This window comes from Sciurus vulgaris (assembly GCF_902686455.1).
Source record: "Sciurus vulgaris genome assembly, chromosome: 12".
NCBI classification, from domain to species: Eukaryota; Metazoa; Chordata; class Mammalia; order Rodentia; family Sciuridae; genus Sciurus; species Sciurus vulgaris.
This window is the reverse complement of record NC_136473.1, coordinates 76,508,051-76,527,232: the sequence shown is the minus strand read 5'-3', so window position 1 is coordinate 76,527,232 and position 19,182 is coordinate 76,508,051. Positions and strand designations below refer to the sequence as shown.

At 40.0% G+C, this 19,182-nt stretch overlaps 1 protein-coding gene across 3 annotated transcripts in view; it reads left to right on the top strand.

Moving 5' to 3' along the window:
• The window catches only part of CR1 (complement C3b/C4b receptor 1 (Knops blood group)), an 89,707-nt gene that overhangs the window by 24,181 nt on the left and 46,344 nt on the right, over positions 1 to 19,182 (top strand). For all 3 annotated transcript variants that reach the window (XM_079107856.1, XM_079107855.1, XM_079107854.1), the window contains exons 5-9: positions 9,649 to 10,047; positions 12,417 to 12,593; positions 12,685 to 12,787; positions 14,014 to 14,099; positions 16,362 to 16,580. In XM_079107856.1, the coding sequence (XP_078963982.1) occupies positions 9,649 to 10,047; positions 12,417 to 12,593; positions 12,685 to 12,787; positions 14,014 to 14,099; positions 16,362 to 16,580 (984 nt within the window). The remainder of the gene's footprint in view (positions 1 to 9,648; positions 10,048 to 12,416; positions 12,594 to 12,684; positions 12,788 to 14,013; positions 14,100 to 16,361; positions 16,581 to 19,182) is intronic.

The window sequence follows — 19,182 nt, the reverse complement described above, 5'->3', positions numbered from 1 at the left end:
AGCAATCATTCTTTAAACATTTTCCTAATTGTGGTTCCTTTGAAGGTCATTGTCTCTGTTTCCCTATGATTGATTGTACTTGATTTTATTGTTTTTTAAATTTTTTACAGTATTTTTATTGCATCTGCATTTTTTCCCATAGCTTTATTGAGGTAAAATTGAAGTATAATACAATGCACATATTTGAAGTATGCAGTTTGATCAGTTTTGACATGTATATAACCAATACAATCAATATAAAAAGGATTTCCATTTGTACTTGATTTTATAATATTCCTATGATGTGCCTAGCTAGGGATTGCTTTGAATTTTTATTTCTTGGGCTTATGTGGCTTCTTGAATCTTTTAATGAGATGGTTCATCAGTCTTGGAAAATTTTCAGTCATTACTTCTTTTTTTTTTATTGTAAACAAATAGGATACATGTTGTTTGTCTGTTTGTACATGGGTTAAAGGCATACCATTTGTATAATCATAAATTTACATATGGTAATGTTATTTGATTCATTCTATTATTTTTCCCTTCCCCCCCACCCCTCCCATCCTTCGTTTCCCTCTAAACAGTCCTTTCTTCCTCCATTCATGCCCCCCTCCCTAACCCTAACCCTTACCCTAACACTAACTCCTCCCACCCTCCCCCTTATGTATCATCATCCACTTATCAGCGAGATCATTCGTCCTTTAGTTTTTCGAGATTGGCTTATCTCACTTCGCATGATGGTCTCCAATTTCATCCATTTGCCTGCAAATGCCATAATTTTATCATTCTTTATGGCAGAGTAATATTCCATTGTATATATATACCACAGTTTCTTTATTCATTCTTCAATTGAAGGACATATAGGTTGGTTCCACAATCTGGCTACTGTGAATTGAGCAGCTATGAACATTGATGTGGCTGTATCTCTGTAGTATGCTGATTTTAAGTCCTTTGGGTATGGACCAAGGAGTGGGATAGCTGGGTCAAATGGTGGTTCCATTCCAAGTTTTCTAAGGAATCTCCACACTGCTTTCCAGAGTGGCTGCACTAATTTGCAACCCCACCAGCAATGTATGAGTGTACCTTTCTCCCCACATCCTCGCCAACACCTGTTGCTTGTATTTTTGATAATCGCCATTCTAATTGGGGTGAGATGGAATCTTAGGGTGGTTTTCATTTGTATTTCTCTTATTACTAGAGATGTTGAACATTTTTTCATATGTTTGTTGATTGCTTGTACATCTTCTTCTGTGAAGTATCTGTTCATTTCCTTAGCCCATTTGTTGATTGAATTATTTGTATTATTGGTGTAAAGTTTTTTGAGTTCTTTATAGATTCTGGAGATTAGTGTTCTATCTGAAGTATGATTGGCCAAGATATTCTCCCAATCTGTAGGCTCTTTCTTTGCATTGCTGATAGTTTCCTTTGCTGAGAGAAAGCTTTTTAGTTTGAATCTATCCCAGTTATTGATTCTTGCTTTTATTTCTTGGGCTATGGGAGTCCTGTTGAGGAAGTCTGGTCCTAGGCCAACATGTTGAAGATTTGGACCTACTTTTTCTTCTATAATCTGCAGGATCTCTGGTCTGATTCCAAGGTGCTTAATCCATTTTGAGTTTAGTTTTGTGCATGGTGAGAGATAGGAATTTAGTTTCATTCTGTTGCATATGGATTTCCAATTCTCCCAGCACCATTTGTTGAAGAGGCTATCTCTTCTCCATTGCATATTTTTGGCACCTTTGTCTAGTATTAGAAAGTTGTATTTATTTGGGTTTGTGTCCATGTCCTCTATTCTGTACCATTGATCTACCTGTCTATTTTGGTACCAATACCATGCCATCTTTGTTACTATTGCTTTGTAATAAAGTTGAAGTTCGGGTATTGCGATACCCCCTGCTTCATTTTTCCTACAAAGGATTGCTTTAGGTATTCTGGGTTTCTTATTCTTCCAGATGAATTTCATGATTGCTTGCTCTATTTCTGTAAGGTACATCATTGGGATTTTAATTGGAATTGCATTGAATCTGTATAGCACTTTTGGTAGTATGGCCATTTTGACAATATTAATTCTGCCTATCCAAGAACATGGGAGATCTTTCCATCTTCTAAGGTTTTCTTTAATTTCTTTCTTTAGTGTTCTGTAGTTCATATTGTAGAGGTCTTTCACCTCTTTTGTGAGATTGACTCCCAAGTATTTTATTTTTTTCAATGCTATCATGAATGGGGTAGTTTTCCTAATTTCTCTTTCTGAGGATTCATCACTTATGTATAAAAATGCATTGGATTTATGAGCACTGATCTTGTAACCTGCTACTTTACTGAATTCACTTATGAGTTCTAAAAGTTTTCTGGTGGAATTTCCTGGTTCCTCTACGTATATAATCATATCATCAGCAAATAGGGATAGTTTGAGTTCTTCTTTTCCTATTCGTATTCCTTTAATTTCTTTGGTCTGTCTAATTGCTCTGGCTAGCGTTTCAAGTACAATGTTGAATAGAAGTGGTGAAAGAGGGCATCCCTGCCTTGTTCCAGTTTTTCAGGGGAATGATTTCAGTTTTTCACCATTTAGAATGATATAAGCCATGGGCTTAGCATAGATGGCCTTTACAATGTTAAGGAATGTTCCCACTATCCCTAATTTTTCTAGTGTTTTGAGCATGAAGGGGTGCTGTATTTTATCAAATGCTTTTTCTGCATCTATTGAAATAATCATGTGATTCTTGACTTTAAGTCTATTGATATGGTGAATTACATTTATTGATTTCCAGATGTTGAACCAACCTCGCATCCCTGGGATGAAACCCACTTGATCGTGGTGCACCATCTTTTTAATATATTTTTGTATGCAATTTGCTAAAATTTTGTTGAGAATTTTGGCGTCATTGTTCATTAAGGATATTGGTCTGAAATTTTCTTTCCTCGATTTGTCTCTGTCTGGTTTAGGTATCAGTGTGATATTGGCTTCATAGAATGAGTTTGGGAGGATTCCCTCCTCTTCTATTTCATGGAATACTTTGAGGAGTATTGGAATGAGCTCTTCTTTAAAGGTTTTGTAGAACTAGGCTGAGAACCCATCTGGTCCTGGACTTTTCTTTGTTGGTAGGCTTTTGATGACCTCTTCTACTTCATTATTTGAAATTGGTCTATTTAAATTGTGTATGTCCTCCTCGTTCAGTTTAGGCAATTCATATGTCTCTAGAAACCTGTTGATGTCTTTGAAATTTTCTATTTTGTTGGAATATAGATTTTCAAAATAGCTTCTAATTATGTTTTGTATTTCAATCGTGTCTGTTGTGATACTTCCTTGTTCATTCTGAATTTTAGTGATTTGGGTTTTCTATCGTCTTCTCTTTGTTAGAGTGGCTAAGGGTTTATCAATTTTGTTTATTTTTTCAAAGAACCAACTATTTATTTTGTCAATTTTTTGTATTGTTTCTTTTGTTTCAATTTCATTGATTTCAGCTCTGAGTTTAACTATTTCCTGTCTTCTACTACTTTTGGTGTTGGTCCGTTCTTCTTTTTCTAGGGCTTTGAGCTGTAGTGTTAGGTCATTTATTTGTTGATTTTTCCTTCTTTTATTGAATGCGCTCCATGAAATAAATTTTCCTCTAAGTACTGCTTTCATAGTGTCCCAAAGATTTTGATATGATGTTTCTTTGTTCTCATTTACCTCTCAGAATTTTTTAATTTCCTTCCTAATAGCTTCTGTTATCCATTCATCATGTAATAGCATATTGTTTAATCTCCAGGTGTTGGAGTAGCTTCTGTTTTTTACTCTTTCATTTATTTCTAATTTCAATCCATTATGATGTGATAGAATACAAGGTAGTGTCTCTATCTTCTTGTATGTGCTTACATTATCTTTCTGGCATAATATATGGTCTATTTTAGAGAAGGATCCATGTGCTGCTGAGAAGAAAGTGTATTTGCTCTTGGTTGGATGGTATATTCTATAAATGTCCATTAAGTCTAAATTATTGATTGTGTTATTGAGGTCTATGGTTTCTTTGTTCAATTTTTGTTTGGCAGATCTGTCCAGTGGTGAAAGAGGTGTGTTAAAATCACCTAGTATTATTGTGTTATGGTCTATTTGGTTTCTGAAATTGAGAAGGATTTGTTTGACATACATGGATGAGCCTCTGTTTGGGGCATAGATGTTTATGATTGTTATGTCTTGCTGATTTATGGTTCCCTTAAGCAATATGTAATGTCCTTCTTTGTCCCTTCTGACTAACTTTGGCTTGATGTCCACATTATCTGAAATGAGGATGGATACCCCAACTTTTTTGCTGAGTCCATGTGCATGGTATGTTTTTCCCCATCCTTTCACCTTTAGTCTATGAGGTGAGTCTCTTGCAGGCAACATATTGTTGGATCTTTCTTTTTGATCCAATCTGCCAGTCTATGTCTTTTGATTGATGAGTTCAGGCCATTAAATTTCAGGGTTATTATTGAGATATGATTGTATTCCCAGTCATTTGGTTCATTTTATTTATTTATTTATTTATTTATTTTGACACGACTTGGTTCTTCCTTTATTTGACAATTCCTTTAGGATAGTTCCTCCCATTGCTGATTTGCTTCTTTGTTTTTCATCTCTTCCTCATGGAATATTTTGCTGAGAATGTTCTGTAATGCTGGCTTTCTTTTTGTAAATTCTTTTAGCTTTTGTTTATCATGGAAGGATTTTATTTCATCATCAAATTTGAAGGTAAGTTTTGCTGGGTATAAGATTCTTGGTTGGCATCCATTTTCTTTCAGGGCTTGAAAAATGACGTTCCAGGCCCTTCTAGCTTTTAGGGACTGGATTGAAAAATCTGCTGATATTCGTATTGGTTTCCCCCTGAATGTAATTTGATTCTTTTCTCTTGCAGCTTTTAAAATTCTGTCTTTATTTTGTATGTTAGGCATTTTCATTTTAATGTGCCTTGGTGTGGGTCTGTTGTAATTTTGTGTATTTGGAGTCCTATAAGCCTCTTGAACTTGATCTTCCATTTCATTCTTCAGATTTGGGAAATTTTCTGATAGTATTTCATTGAATAGATTGTTCATTCCTTTGGTCTGTTTCTCTAAGCCTTCCTCAATCCCAATAATTCTTAAATTTGGCCTTTTCATGATATCCCATAGTTCTTGGAGATTCTGTTCATGATTTCTTACCATCTTCTCTGTTTGGTCCACTTTGTTTTCAAGGTTAAATATTTTGTCTTCCATATCTGAGGTTCTGTCTTCCAGGTGTTCTATCCTATTGGTTATGCTTTCTATGTAGTTCTTAATTTGGCTTGTTGTTTCCTTCATTTCAAGGATTTCTGTTTGGTTTTTTTTTTCAATATCTCTAACTCTTTATTGAAATGATCTTTTGCTTCCTGTATTTGCTCTTTTAACTGTCGATTGGTGCGATCATTCAGTGCCTGAATTTGCTCTTGCATCTCGTCATTTGCTTCCCTGATCATTTTAATTATGTACATTCTGAACTCCCTTTCTATCATTTCTTCTGCCATGCTGTCGTTGGGTTTTATTGATGTAACATCTAGATTTGTTTGCAGCATTTTCTTTCCTTGTTTTCTCATATCGTTCAGGTATAAGTGGACCACTGAGATATGCAGATTTCCTCTATTGACTTATAATGTCCCTGAAGATTTCTAGTATATCCCCTCTTAGCCTTCAGTAGCCTGAAGTCCTGGAGGAAGTTGATAATGCAGTGGTCCACAAGGAAGCTGCCTCTCTAGGGGTGGTGGCCTTCCGGTGGGGTATATTCCCTGCTAGTGGGCAGAGGTACCTTCACTTACTGACGAATGGTCATCCAAAGGGGAAGTAGGATGTGGGCTGATGCAAGGCCAGTTTGGGCCTGTGTCTCTGGTTTTACAGCCCTTGTGGGAGAACCTCACCCAGCAGGGAAGACTTACCCGGTGGGGAGGTCTTGCTGGTCAGTTCCCCTCCTAGAGGTTCCGTTCAATTCACAACTACCGCCTGGGCTGGGCAGCCTTCTTCTGCAGTGTTCCCAGGTACCCGGACCTACCTCGGGCTTGGAAGCCTCGCCCTTCGCAGACGAATCTCCTTAGGCTGCCTCTCCTCAGAGAAGCTATCTGCAGTCCTGGAGCCTTTGCTCTGCCCCTCGGTTTGTCCGTGCGGCTCTTCCACCAAGAAGCCTCCTAGGTCCTGGGACCCTGCACTGCACCTAATCACCTGGCTATGCGGCCCCTCCTCTGAGCAGCCACCTGGAGTCCCAGTGACTCACCACACGCCTCTTCCTCCGGCAGCCGCCTGGTGTTCCATGCGGTTGCTCTAAGTCCAAGTGACACCCCGCGCACCTCCTTCTCCTCTAGGCAGTCACTCAGAGATCTGGTGCGTTCGACACAAGTCCCAGGAACTCACTGTGCACCTCCTCATCTGACTGCCACCCGTAGCCCTGGTGCAGTCACTCCAAGCCCAAGCACCCCGCCGCGCTCCTCCTCCTCCTCCCGGCAACCCCGCTGTGTTCAAGAGCGGTTGTTCTGAGACCAAACCACTCACCACGCTGCTCCTCCGGATAGCTGCCCAGAGCCCTGGTGCAGGTGCTCCAAGTCCAAGCGACGTGCCGAGCCCGTGCTTCTCCTTCTCCTCTGGGCAGCCCCCAGTGTTCAGTAATGGTCGCTTTCAGTCCAAACAGCTCACCGCGCACTCCCTCCTTTGGGCAGCCTCCCAAAGCCCCGGTGGGTTGCTCTGAGTCCCAGCGCTGTGCTGAGCGGCCTCCTCTCCGATGCTCCCAGTTGTCCGCGTTCACTGCTCCAGTGGGGGGAGGGGTGTCTTCGTCGGGCAAATCTACTTCACAAAGTTCGCTGCGCTCGGGGACTACCGCCCCATCCAGGACGCCTCCCCAACGGGAGAGACTCACCCGGCTGCTTTGAGTTGGTCCCAAGTCTCTCTATATCTCCTCTTCTTGAGTCCTGAGTCCATGGTACTCCTCCGGATAGCTGCCCGGAGCCCTGGTGCAGCTGCTCCAAGCTCAAGCAACGTGCCGAGCCCGTGCTTCTCCTTCTCCTCTGGGCAGCCCCCAGTGTTCAGTAGTGGTCGCTTTCAGTCCAAACAGCTCACCGCGCACTCCCTCCTTTGGGCAGCCTCCCAAAGCCCCGGTGGGTTGCTCTGAGTCCCAGCGTTGTGCTGAGCGGCCTCCTCTCCGATGCTCCCAGTTGTCCACGTTCACTGCTCCAGCAGGGGGAGGGGTGTCTTTGTCGGGCAAATCTACTTCACCAAGATCCCTGCGTTCGGGGCTACCGCCCTGTCTGGGACGCCTCCCCAATGGGAGAGACTCACCCGGCTGCTTTGAGTTGGTCCCAAGTCTCTCTATATCTCCTCTTCTTGAGTCCTGAGTCCTGGAGCAACATGAAACGGAGCCACCCTCTAGTCCGCCATCTTGAATCTCTCCCAGTCATTACTTCTTTAAATGTTGTGTGTGCTCTCCCCTCTGGTTGGGGGACGCCAGTTACACAATGTTAGGTTGTATTCCTAAAGGTCTCCTACTATTTTATCTGTATTTTTTTTTTTGTCCTTTCATCTCTTTGTGTTTTCTTCTGAGTATATTTTTTTCTGACTTAGTTTCCAGTTCACTGATTTTTCTTCAATTGTGTCTAATGTGCTATCAATCTGATACAAATTCTTAATTTCAGAAATTGTATTTTGCAATTTTAGAATTTTATTTGGTTTCTTTTCAATTTTTCATGTTCTTTTTAACAGTTTCTAGTTTCTATCAAAAGATTATTTTGTATGTTATATATTTGAATAGGTAAACACATTTATTTTAAGTCTATAAATGAAAATTCCAATGTCTATAGTCCTTTTGGATCAATTTCTAGCATCATTGATTGCATTGGTTCTTCAGGTTATTTTTTCTCTTCAAATACCTAATTATCTATTATTGTATATTAGAAATTATATTTGGAAACTTGTCTACAGAAGTAATTTCAAGGTCTTAATTAACTTCAAGGTCTTATTAGTCAACTTTCCATCACTATAATGAAATAACTGAGGTAATTTACTTATAAGTCAAAAGATTAATATTGATTCAGTTTTGAAGGTTCCAGTCCATGACTGAGTAGTGCCATTGCTTTGGGCCTCTTAAGATGCAGCATATCAAAGCAGAGCATGTAATACAGCAAAATCGCATACATCATGAGCCAGTGAGCAAACAAGATAGAGGATGATATGAGGTCTCATAATTCCCCTCAAAGGCACTCCCCCAATGACCTAAGGGCCTCTCACTAGGCACTGCCACCTCAATGAACCCACTGTGTATAACAAGTCTTTAACACACCGTCCTTTGGGAGACACTACCCATATCCACACTATAGGAATCATGAGAAGGTTTTTATTGTTTTTCTCTGCCAGGCCCCAGGGAACACTAGCAACCTGGGACCACTTTAGTTCAGCCTCATGATTTTTCTGGGCCACCTACAGCACTTGAAGAATAGTTTCAGTTTTTGAGATAGCAAGTTTACTTTCAATTAACTTCAATTCCCAGATGCTTAGTTCTTTTGTCATCCCAGGACTGTAATGTTTGTCCCTTGACTCTTCGAGTCTACTTGGCCTCCCAGTTGCCGCCTCCTGATTCAACTGCCTGTTGCCAAGGAAAAAGCACTCCAATGCTGAGCTCCCACCTAGATATTCAGCTCTGGACCCAGCAATGCTTTGCCATTTTGTTTGGCTCTGATGCTTCCCAGATATTTATCTTTTACTTTCCAGCATTTCTAACTTTCTTCAGGGGTGGGGAAGAAGCATTGTTTGATTCAAATTATTGAGATAACCACTACTAGAAGCAGAAAGCTCCTTGAGAATTTTAACTTTTAATTTCAAATTTCAAGTGTTTTAGGATACTAGTTGAAGTTACTTAGTTTTAGTTTACAGCAATATGATAGACTATGCGTAACTTCTATATCTCATATGTACTCATATTAGTGGACAAATATATGATCACTTTTACATAGATATGATCTCAAACTTAGTCTTGATAAAGAGGAGTGATAAGTTTTCTTTTACATGGTATCAAATGTTTGAAGTTACATTTGGAAGTATGTGTTTCTTGAAAGTTTGATAGAACTTATCTGTTAATTTTTTTCTTTTATTCTTACAAGTTTCTTGGTCAATTGTACCTTACTACATCTTTTTTAATAGATATTGCTAATTTATATTTCCACTTGTATCATTTAGATTTTCAAAATGTTTAACCTATGGTAGTCTATAGTTTCACAAATGCTTGCATATATTATTAATAAGTTCAAATTCTATTTCCTACTCTCATATATTTGTGTTTTCTCTCTTCCCTTATACTTCTTATAGCACAGGTTTTTATTTTTAAAAGAGCTATACTCAGTTAACAACAAAAACAGAAATTAATAAAGCAAGTTGGAAGCAGTCAGGAAAACTATAAACTCTACTATAATATGATAAGGAACTATTTAAAATGAAAAGAGAGTGAGTTGTATTAATTTAAAAAATGTGTATTTTACAGGAAATAAGTAGAAAAGATAGCACACATGCTATTTTTCCCACCTAAAATTAAACTTTGTAAGAACTTATTTACACGTTAGCAAAGATCAAAAGCAAATAACAAATGTAAAATAGTTAAGTTAGTGAGTCATTAAATTTTTCTCACTCCTTATTTAAATTCATTCTCATTTAGCTTGCTCTCCTTTTGCCCAGGAATTCCTTGTGAGCCACCTCCAGCCATTGTCAATGGAGATTTCGTAAGCTCTAACAGAGAATATTTTCTTTATGGAATGGTGGTGACCTATCAGTGCAACGTTGGAGACAGAGGGAGAAAGCTGTTTGACCTGGTGGGAGAGCCCTCCATACACTGCACCAGCAATGACAATCAAGTCGGCATCTGGAGCGGCCCTCCCCCGCAGTGCATCATACCTAATAAATGCACCCCTCCACACATTGAAAATGCAATAATGCTAACTGGCAACAGAACCTTATTTTCCTTAAATGAAATCGTGGAGTTTGGGTGTCAGCCTGACTTTGTCCTGAAAGGACCCACCAGGGTGCAGTGCCGGGCCCAAAACAAATGGGAGCCGGCGTTACCAAGCTGCTCCAGGGGTGAGTCTGGCTGAGCTTGGGAGGGGCCTAAAAGGGCGTGAGTGGTTGGACCAGGAGACTAAGTGTGCCCTGAGGAGCAATGTTTAGTGTATTTTCTTGGATACGTAAATTTTCTTGGGAGGGAACATAAAACAAGGGTGTGTGTGTGTGTGTGTGTGTGTACATGAACATACATTCAAATTGAGACGCAAAGCTAAGTCCGAGCAAGGAATGTGAAGTTTCTTTGGGATTCTCCCACCACCACTTCCCCTTGGGATTCTTTTTTTTTTTCTTTTTGCGGTACTGGGGATTGAACTCAGGGCCTTGTGCTTGCGAGGCAAGCACTCTACCAGCTGAGCTATCTCCCCAGCGCCCCCTTGGGATTCTTATAAACAGAAGTGCTCTGCAGATATCACTACCCTACCTCCCACCTCCAACATCTATTGATTACACTTGAGTATAATAATTGGTAATACGTAATGAGTCATTCACTTGGCCAGGCACCATATTATAGGCTATGTGTATATTTAGTATTTAAAGCCATGAGGTGATTACTATTCTCTCCATGTTTTATAAAGACAACAGGTCTTAGAGAGGTTAGATAATTTTTCAACGTGAAGCAAGATAATATCTTGCAAAAATGAAGACTTGAACCAAGTCTGTCTGTCTCCAGAGCTTTGGCTCTGCTGGTCATCATCCATCCAGCAAATCACTTTGGATTCTTCAAAGAATGAGGGGGTTTTCATGCAGGAATTGAGTTATAAAGATGCTGGAAGGTCAGGAAGAGCAAAGGAAAGAAAGCCGTGTTTCCAGAGATTCAGAAGCTGTGGTTGCTCCAGGCCTAGAGCACTCGTGCCCACACTCACTGCTGAATTGGGCAGCTCCTGCTGCTACGGCAGGAGCCACCACTGCTTCCAGGATGTAGCTGATTGTACTGAAGCCACAGTCATTGACATCGCTAGAATTAAAGTTGTCGATACTAAGAGCCATCAAAGTTGCCACTGCTGGAGCCACCCCTGGAAGTAGAATGGCTTGTCATCTTCCTGCCTTTTAATTTGATGCATATGCTTCCAATTGGCAGAACAGAAACATAGCCTGGCTGGCAAAAGATTGCGGCTTTCAGGCAGGAAAGAGACAGTATAGAAATGTAAAGCCAGGTATGTTGGTGGATGCCTGTACTCCAGCAGGCGGATCGCAAGTTCAAGGCCAAACTAGGCAACTTAGTGAGAACCTGTATCAAAATAAAAATAAAAAGAGCCGGACATGTGGCTCAGTGGCTAAGTGCCCCTGGGTTCAATCCCCAGTATAAAAAACAAAAACAAAAACAAAACAAAACAAACAAACAAAAAACATGAGGCTTGGGGTCAAGCACAGTTTAGCACATCTCTTAAACATCACATCACGGTACATTTACTAGTCGAGGAAAACTGTAGGGTGATGAACCTTGAAAATGGACAGTATGACATCAGAATATCTATAAAGTCCTTAAGGAAGTCGTTTTTTTCTAGGCCATTCCCCCTACTGGAGAACACTGAAGTCCAGAGAGGGGAACTGATCCACCCAAAGCTACACTGAAATGAAGTGTTTTTCTCTTTTTTCATTTTACAGCAGTGTGTGGAAATAATAACAGTGTGTGGAGATTTTGTTAAGACCCACATGCATCTGGATTTCCTGAATTCAAATCAATTGTATGAAGAGACAGCCAGAGGCTTAGTGACAATATTCTGGGTTCAGTACGCACTCTCGTTAGGATGATTGTGGGTTTTTTAGATTTAATTCCGTGCTTGTCCATCTTCTCACTGGGATGAAATAAATGAGTGACTAGGCGGCATCAGCTATGTAGTGTAAAGGGGAAATTCCCAGCTCTCTACCACCCACATCAGGTGGCCACAGAGAGGGACTTGAAATAAGAACAGATGTGTGCAACCTGTGGCTGATGGGGGAATTTGTTAGATGTGACTTGAGCACAGACACCATCACTACAATAGAAAACTGAACTTTGAGGGTGCCTTTCTAGAAAGGAAGTATGAAGATATACGAATCCATTGATCCAAACAATTTTGTTCTGGGCGAGCAGATTGGAAGCATTCTAGAGGGAACTGTGTGCATGTAACCTTAGGTGTTGCAGGTAACCTTAGGTGTATACCTCAAATGCACAACAGTTATCTGAGTATTCCTCAGACTAGCCAAAGTTCTGCAATGTATATGTTTTATGACTTTTTGCAAAACACTTGCTTACCATATTATTGTGTGTGTGTGTGTGTGTGTGTGTGTTTTGCCATCAATAAATAATGGTGTCAGTCCACCATAGTTATGATTCTCTTAGCCAGTTCACCACTGAGGAAAAGTTCTTTCATACAATTAATAGCACTTTGATTTTCTTTCCCCAGTATGTCTGCCACCCCCCAAAATTCTGCATGGTGCGCATACCCCAAGCAACAAGGATAACTTTTCCCCTGGGCAGGAAGTGTTCTACAGCTGTGAGCCTGGGTATGACCTCCTAGGGGCTGCTTCTCTGCGTTGCACACCCCAGGGAGACTGGAGTCCAACTGCCCCCACATGTGCAGGTGCCTCGATTCTTTTGGCTTAACATTTTTAGCTTGTATCTTCAATCTCCACACACTGCTATCATTTCCCTTTGGCTTTCTTTTTCCCTAGTGAAATCCTGTGATGACTTTGTGGACCAACTCCCCAATGGCCGTGTGCTAATTCCACTGAATCTCCGGATTGGAGCAAAAGTGACCTTTGTTTGTAATAAAGGGTAAGTGTGAGCTTGCCTGAACTGCTGACTATCAAAGTTGAGGTTAAGAGTTTGTCTAAAAAGGGGAGAGAAATATTCAGAGATTAACTTTGGTAGTGTATACAGTAAGTAAGAATAAGAAACATATAGAACTGATAACATGATATATGAAGGGAGAACAGAGACATTTGTTGAATGTCAAGTTCAAAAGCAAATATAACTACTGGTTATGAATATATAGGTGATGCTTTAAGTGAAAGAATTCTATTATCCAAGTAGAAAGGAATTTGAGTAATTTGGGGAGCATCAGGAAAAAAATTGATATGTAACAGGAAACTTATAACACTCACTTAAGAATTATCAGGAAAATTTTTAGACATCAGTAGTAGAATTTGCATTAGGAGTAAAAGCACAAGAATAAGCATTTTTAAGCCCAGTTATATATCAGAGCTGTGGGCTCTGAAGTGGGATCACCACGGCAGATTAATATTTCAGGTGAGGTCATTAATCTGTGATGTGAATTTAGTGCTTTTCTCAGTGGGCACATTTCTGGGACCTGACAGGCATGGACAATGAAGCACCTGATCTCAAAATGTTCCCAAGAATCCTTGGTAGGCCCCAAATTCCAGTCCACATTAAGACATAGGAGGGCATTAGGGCTCAATACACATTAAGAAATTTGTGTTATTTCATACAAAAGTTGACTCCTCTTTTCTCTTCCTCTTAGAATAGTCAGACTTACTCTTCAACAGCCCAACCTTCTGTTGTGAGCCTTCTTCACAACCATCAAAAGTGCAGAAGCCCAAAAACAATCTTCTTTCCCTTCTTTTCCATTCCAAACTGGGAGCTCATTTGCTTGTGTTCCAGGTTGGGGAAGAGGTTGCATTGAAAGGCTGGATTTGCAGAAGCAGTGAGTGGTGCCAGGTTCATCACAGATGATCACTGAGGCTCTGAGTCTGGGTCCAGGGATCAGGAAATGGCAGTGATGCTCCCTCACTTCAAGCTAGGACTATGAAGTGACCAAGTTGCTGGGTTTCACCATTCTGCCATGCCCCCTGCAACTGTGATGTTTCCAGAGTGACTTAATCTTTCACCTCTGCCACCTGCTGGTTTCAGATCCTCAAAATCCTAAGTTTGTTTTTTGAGAGGGAGTGGCAGATGGAGGAGACAGTGGGCTGGGCCTAAGATTAGGAACTGAAGGACACTGAGGTGGAAACATCACTATTCACTTACATTTTCTTCTTTAGGTTTCAATTAAAGGGCAGTTCTGCCAGTTATTGTGTTCAGATTGGGATGGAAAGCCTTTGGAATAGCAGCGTCCCTGTGTGTGAACGTGAGTATGAGGAATAACGCTGTGAGCCACAAATCTCCTTGATTTGTTTAGTATTTTGACCCACAGACTCCCATGATGTGGTTCTTCTGCTTCCTATCCTATGATACAAGTTACTTATTTTAATAGTATGTTCTTGTGAATCTTCATGCCTATCTCTTGGTTTTGGAACTGTGACGTCAGTCTGTTATTTGGAATTCTATGTTCTTTATGACATTTTCTATGTAGTTTGCCATTAGAATCAGGAAAGATCAGATGATACCTTTGACAAGTATCTTTTCCCTTCTTTTTTTCTTCCTACCTCATTCCTTCTCTCTCTGCCCCTCCCCCATCTTTTTTTTCCTCGTTTTGTTCTGACCTCAAGGTACAGTCACTTTATAGTTTTTCTATTTATTTTCTGATACACAAATACTAAACGTTCATTCATTCAAATAATTACTCATTGAGCACATACTATGTGCCTGATGTTCATATTGCAGTGATCAAGATGGGCTAATTCCCTGTCCCCATGTTGTTTATACTCAATATGAGGAGGTGACCAATAAAAAATAAATTAAATGCTATGAAGATATAGCTCACAGTGACACGGGAAAGTAAGGGAACACATTAGACAAAGTAGACAATATGATACTTCTTACACTTTCAAAATCTGTATCTAAACAACAAGATTCGGAAATAACAAGTTGATTAAAAAATGAGTCTCGTGTGCAGAGACACTACTGAATTCTTCTAGTTTCTCCATTTGTCTCATTTCTTGATCCTAAAGATTGGTAGTACCATTTTCTTTTTTAATGATCAAATTTTACTAAAATGTTTGTGTGCTGAGAATCCACTTGTATATTTTGAGGTGGTATTTTTTTTTGTACTACGGATTGAACTCAGGGCCACTCGACCACTGAGCCACATCCCCAGCCCTATTTTGTATTTTATTTAGAGACAGGGTCTCACTGAGTTGTTTACTGCCTTGCCTTTGCTGAGGCTGGCTTTGAATTTGAGATCCTCCCATCTCAGCTGGGATTACAGGCATGCGCCACCATGCCCAGCTCTTGTGGTGTTTTAATAGTAAAACTTTATAAGAACATACCATAAATACAAATCTCTGCTGTCCAGGACATCCAGTGACAAATGGCTGACCTACTATCGTGTATGAGAGCTATGCTATTGATTGTACCTCAGGTTTTCTCTTATTTTTCACAGATATTACTGTTTGAAGTAGCTTCATCCAAATTTCAAGTTTAGTTAGAAATGCCAATTAGAAGTGAGGGTACTGTTCCAAACTGAAAAGCAAATGCCAGAAAGAAGCAACAATTTGAAACCTGACAGAAAATAAAGAAAGAATGTAAATCATAAACACATCAAGAGATTTTAAAAAGCAGAGCAGTTTGAGTGCATTCGGAGTTCTTTACAGTGACTTGTATATGTTTCAGTGCATGGTGACAGCGCTGCTCTCCTAGCTGAGATGGATGATCAATATCAGTAAGTTGTCCAGGAAGCTTTTGTCTATTTAGGGTGAGCAGCACACTTGGAATACATGTTAGAAGAATTTCCCTGGGCTGGGGATATAGCTCAGTGGGTAGAGTGCTTGCCTTGTAAGCACAAGGCCCTGGGTTTGATCCCCAGCACCACAAAAAATAAAAAAGAATTTCCCAGTAACATAAGCTCCATGGAGGACAAGCACCTTCTCTGTGCTCTTTGCTACTGGGTCTCCAGGACATTGAAGGGTGGTTGACTCAGAATAAGTGCTCAGTTAACATATGTTGAGTAAATGAATGAGTTACCCTTCAAAATGGTTATATTTTTTTCTTTAAGACTCTGAATCCTTAATTAAAGGCATAAAGTTTCTATTATCCAGAAAACTCAACTATCTGGAAAATGTAGGATAAGCAAATGTCTCTTGTATTTTTTCAGTAAAATTTGAGATCTCATTTTGTATAGTCTGCCCTATCAAGGACTGATATACACTGTCATCCTAGCAAATTTAAAAGTAGCACCAATCGGGGTTGGAGATGTGGCTCAGTGGTAGAGTGCTTGCCTGGCATGTGTGAGTCCCTCGGTTTGATCCTCCACACCACATATAAATAAATAAATAAATAAATAAATAAATAAATAAATAAATAAATAAATAAATAAATAAATGAAAGATCCATTGACTACTAAAAAAATATTTTTTTAAAAAAAAAGTATCATCAATCATAACACCTTATGATGGTGAAATACCTCTGATGAAATCCCTGGAAGAAACTGAGGCTCTTGCCTTCTTTGCAGAAATCTTTTGTCCAAGTCCTCCTGTTATCCTTAATGGGAGACACTCGGGAGCTTCTCTGGAAGTCTTTCCTTTTGGAACAGCAGTAACTTACACATGTGACCACCAACCAGACAGCGGGATCGCCTTCAGCCTCCTTGGGGAGAGCACCATCCTCTGCACCAGTGACCACCAAGGGCACGGAGTTTGGAGTGGCCCTGCTCCTCGCTGTAGACTTCTGGGTGAGTGTGCATTTTTCCAGAGTCCAAATAGGTTCAGAATCTCTAAGCCAGATCCTCCACATTCCTGCACTTACAGGGTGGTATTTATTTGTGCACTTGACACAATTAAATGCCAAACCAGTAATGAATGGTTCTAAGATATATCAACATGGAAGATTCTCATGGCCTTTGCTGTTGGAGAGGAGTCGGTAGTTGGTGGAAAGGCCCTTGATTAGAATTGCAAGGAAAATAATTTCAAATCATAAGAATCAAACACAAATTTCTATGACTCTTAACTAGTACAAGTCATACCATCTTCACAGACTTTGGACAGGATAGGCCAGCAAGAATAAAGCCAGGCAAAAACTATTTTAATTACCTAGTTAGCCTGAGACCCGTCTGTATTCTTCTTGAAAATTGGGCTGCATTGTAGACACACCGCAGAGATACCTTTAGCCTCCTTGAGTTAAGTTATTTTCGTTTTGTTTCATTGGGGTTTTTTTGGTTGGTTTGTTTGGTTTTGGTACTGAAGATTTAACCCAGGCACTTTAGCACTGAAACATATCCCCAGCTTTTTTTTTTTTTTTTTTTTTTTTTTTTTGAGACAGGATCTCACAAAGTTGCTTAGGGACTTGCTAAATTGCTGAGGCTGGTGTTAAACTCAAGAGCCTCCTGTCTCAGCCTCCCAGCCTCTGGGATTACAGGCATGTACCACCACACCTGGCTCTTTGAGCTCCTTCAATCCAGACTAATTTTAGTTCTTAAAGCTTCCCAGTTTGGTGGAGAGAAAAAGCAAACTAAAATACAGAGTAAAGAGATTTTTCATTTCTAAGTTCTGGAGAAGGTTGACAGAGACACACAGCCCCCAAGACACTTTCAGGGAGTGAGGATAGAAAGGAGGAAGCAAACTGAAGAAGGAACCCTAACCCTGGCATTACACACTGACCTCTGGGGAAGCCATTTTTGCCCCCTCTACCTTTAACACTATGCCTTCCACTTGGAGTGTACCAATGAGGCTGTTTATGAATGGGGATTCCTAGTGCAGACTTACCCAGTCAACAGAGAGAGGCAGTCTTCTAAGCATTATGACATTTTTTTTTTCATCAGAACCCTCTTTGGTTGTCCTAGTTCCCAGTTAGATTTGAGACTAGAGAGACCTGCCTGACCAACATCCTTGTGAATTAGCCTGAGACACACGCTGGGTTTTAGTTGTGATATGGTGTTCTTGAACTAGAAGCTAAGAGAGGGAACATTGCAAGCTCTGAGATGGAAGGAAACAGATAATATAGGTCGATACATTTCTCATGAAATGTATCTGGAAATACATTGAATATGTCTTGAAAATAAGACACACTTTTTGTACTGAGGAAAATTATTTAATTATGATCAAGAAATGAGAAACCAGTTTATAAATCTACTTGCAAAGACTTCCCTGCCTGCAGAATAAGCTCCGGTATGACTTTCAATCTTTGAGTAGATGATTGTAAGGGAGGTGGAAGACAACTGAACTAGAAGCTAAGAGAGAAGGTATTGCCATAATCAGGTGGAAAAGATCCTTCTGTTTCCAAGCATACATAATTTCCTGATTTTGTGCAATTTGAATCCAAAGTGAGCTTTTAACTTTTTGAGCCTAGAGTTTAATGGATCATAGAAGTGTGGAACTAAAGCTAGAGGTAGATTCCAAATTTATTTTGAGCAAAGTTTTCTTACAATGAAGAGTGTTGCAGAGGGGTTGGTGTTCATGTTGTTTTAAGGAGAAGCTATTTGTTTCCTTCTTATTGGAATGGCTGGCTCAGGAATCAGACCTAGAAAACTAGGATGTTTCCCAGGGCTAAGAAACATCTGGGGTTCAGAACCATCTATGCTCATGAACCCTCCATTGGATTTTTTTTTTTTTTAAACAGTTTCAGAGTTTATTAAATCAGTCCCGTGAAAGGACCATTTTCCTTCTCTCATTTTCCAGTGGAAATTTCATCCTTTTTTTTTTTTTTTTTTTATTTTTTGTTGTAAACAAATGGGATACATGTTGTTTCTGTTTGTACATGGAGTAACAGCATACCATGTGCGTGGTTATACATTTACATAGGGTAATGATGTTTGATTCATCCTGTTATTTTTCCTTCACCCCCACCCGTCCCACCCCTCTTTTCCCTCTATACAGTCCCTCCTTCCTCCATTCTTGCCCCTCTCTCATCCCCCATTATGTGTCCTCATCTGCTTATCAGTGAGATCATTCCCCTTTTGGATTTTTGAGATTGGCTTATCTCACTTAGCATGATATTCTCCAATTTCATCCATTTGCCTGCAAATGCCATAATTTTATTATTCTTTTTTATTTATTTTTTATTGTAAACAAATGGGATAAGTGTTGTTTCTCTGTTTGTACATGGCGTAAAGGCATACCATTTGTGTAATCATAAATTTACGTAGGGTAATGTTGTTTGATTCATTCTGTTATTTTTTCCCTTCCCCCCACCCCTCCCACCCCTCTTTTCCCTCTATACAGTCCTTCCTCCTCCATTCTCGGCCCCTCCCTAACCCTAACTCTAACCCTAACACTAACCCCTCCCACCCCCCATTATGTGTCATCATCCACTTATTAGCGATATCATTCGTCCTTTGG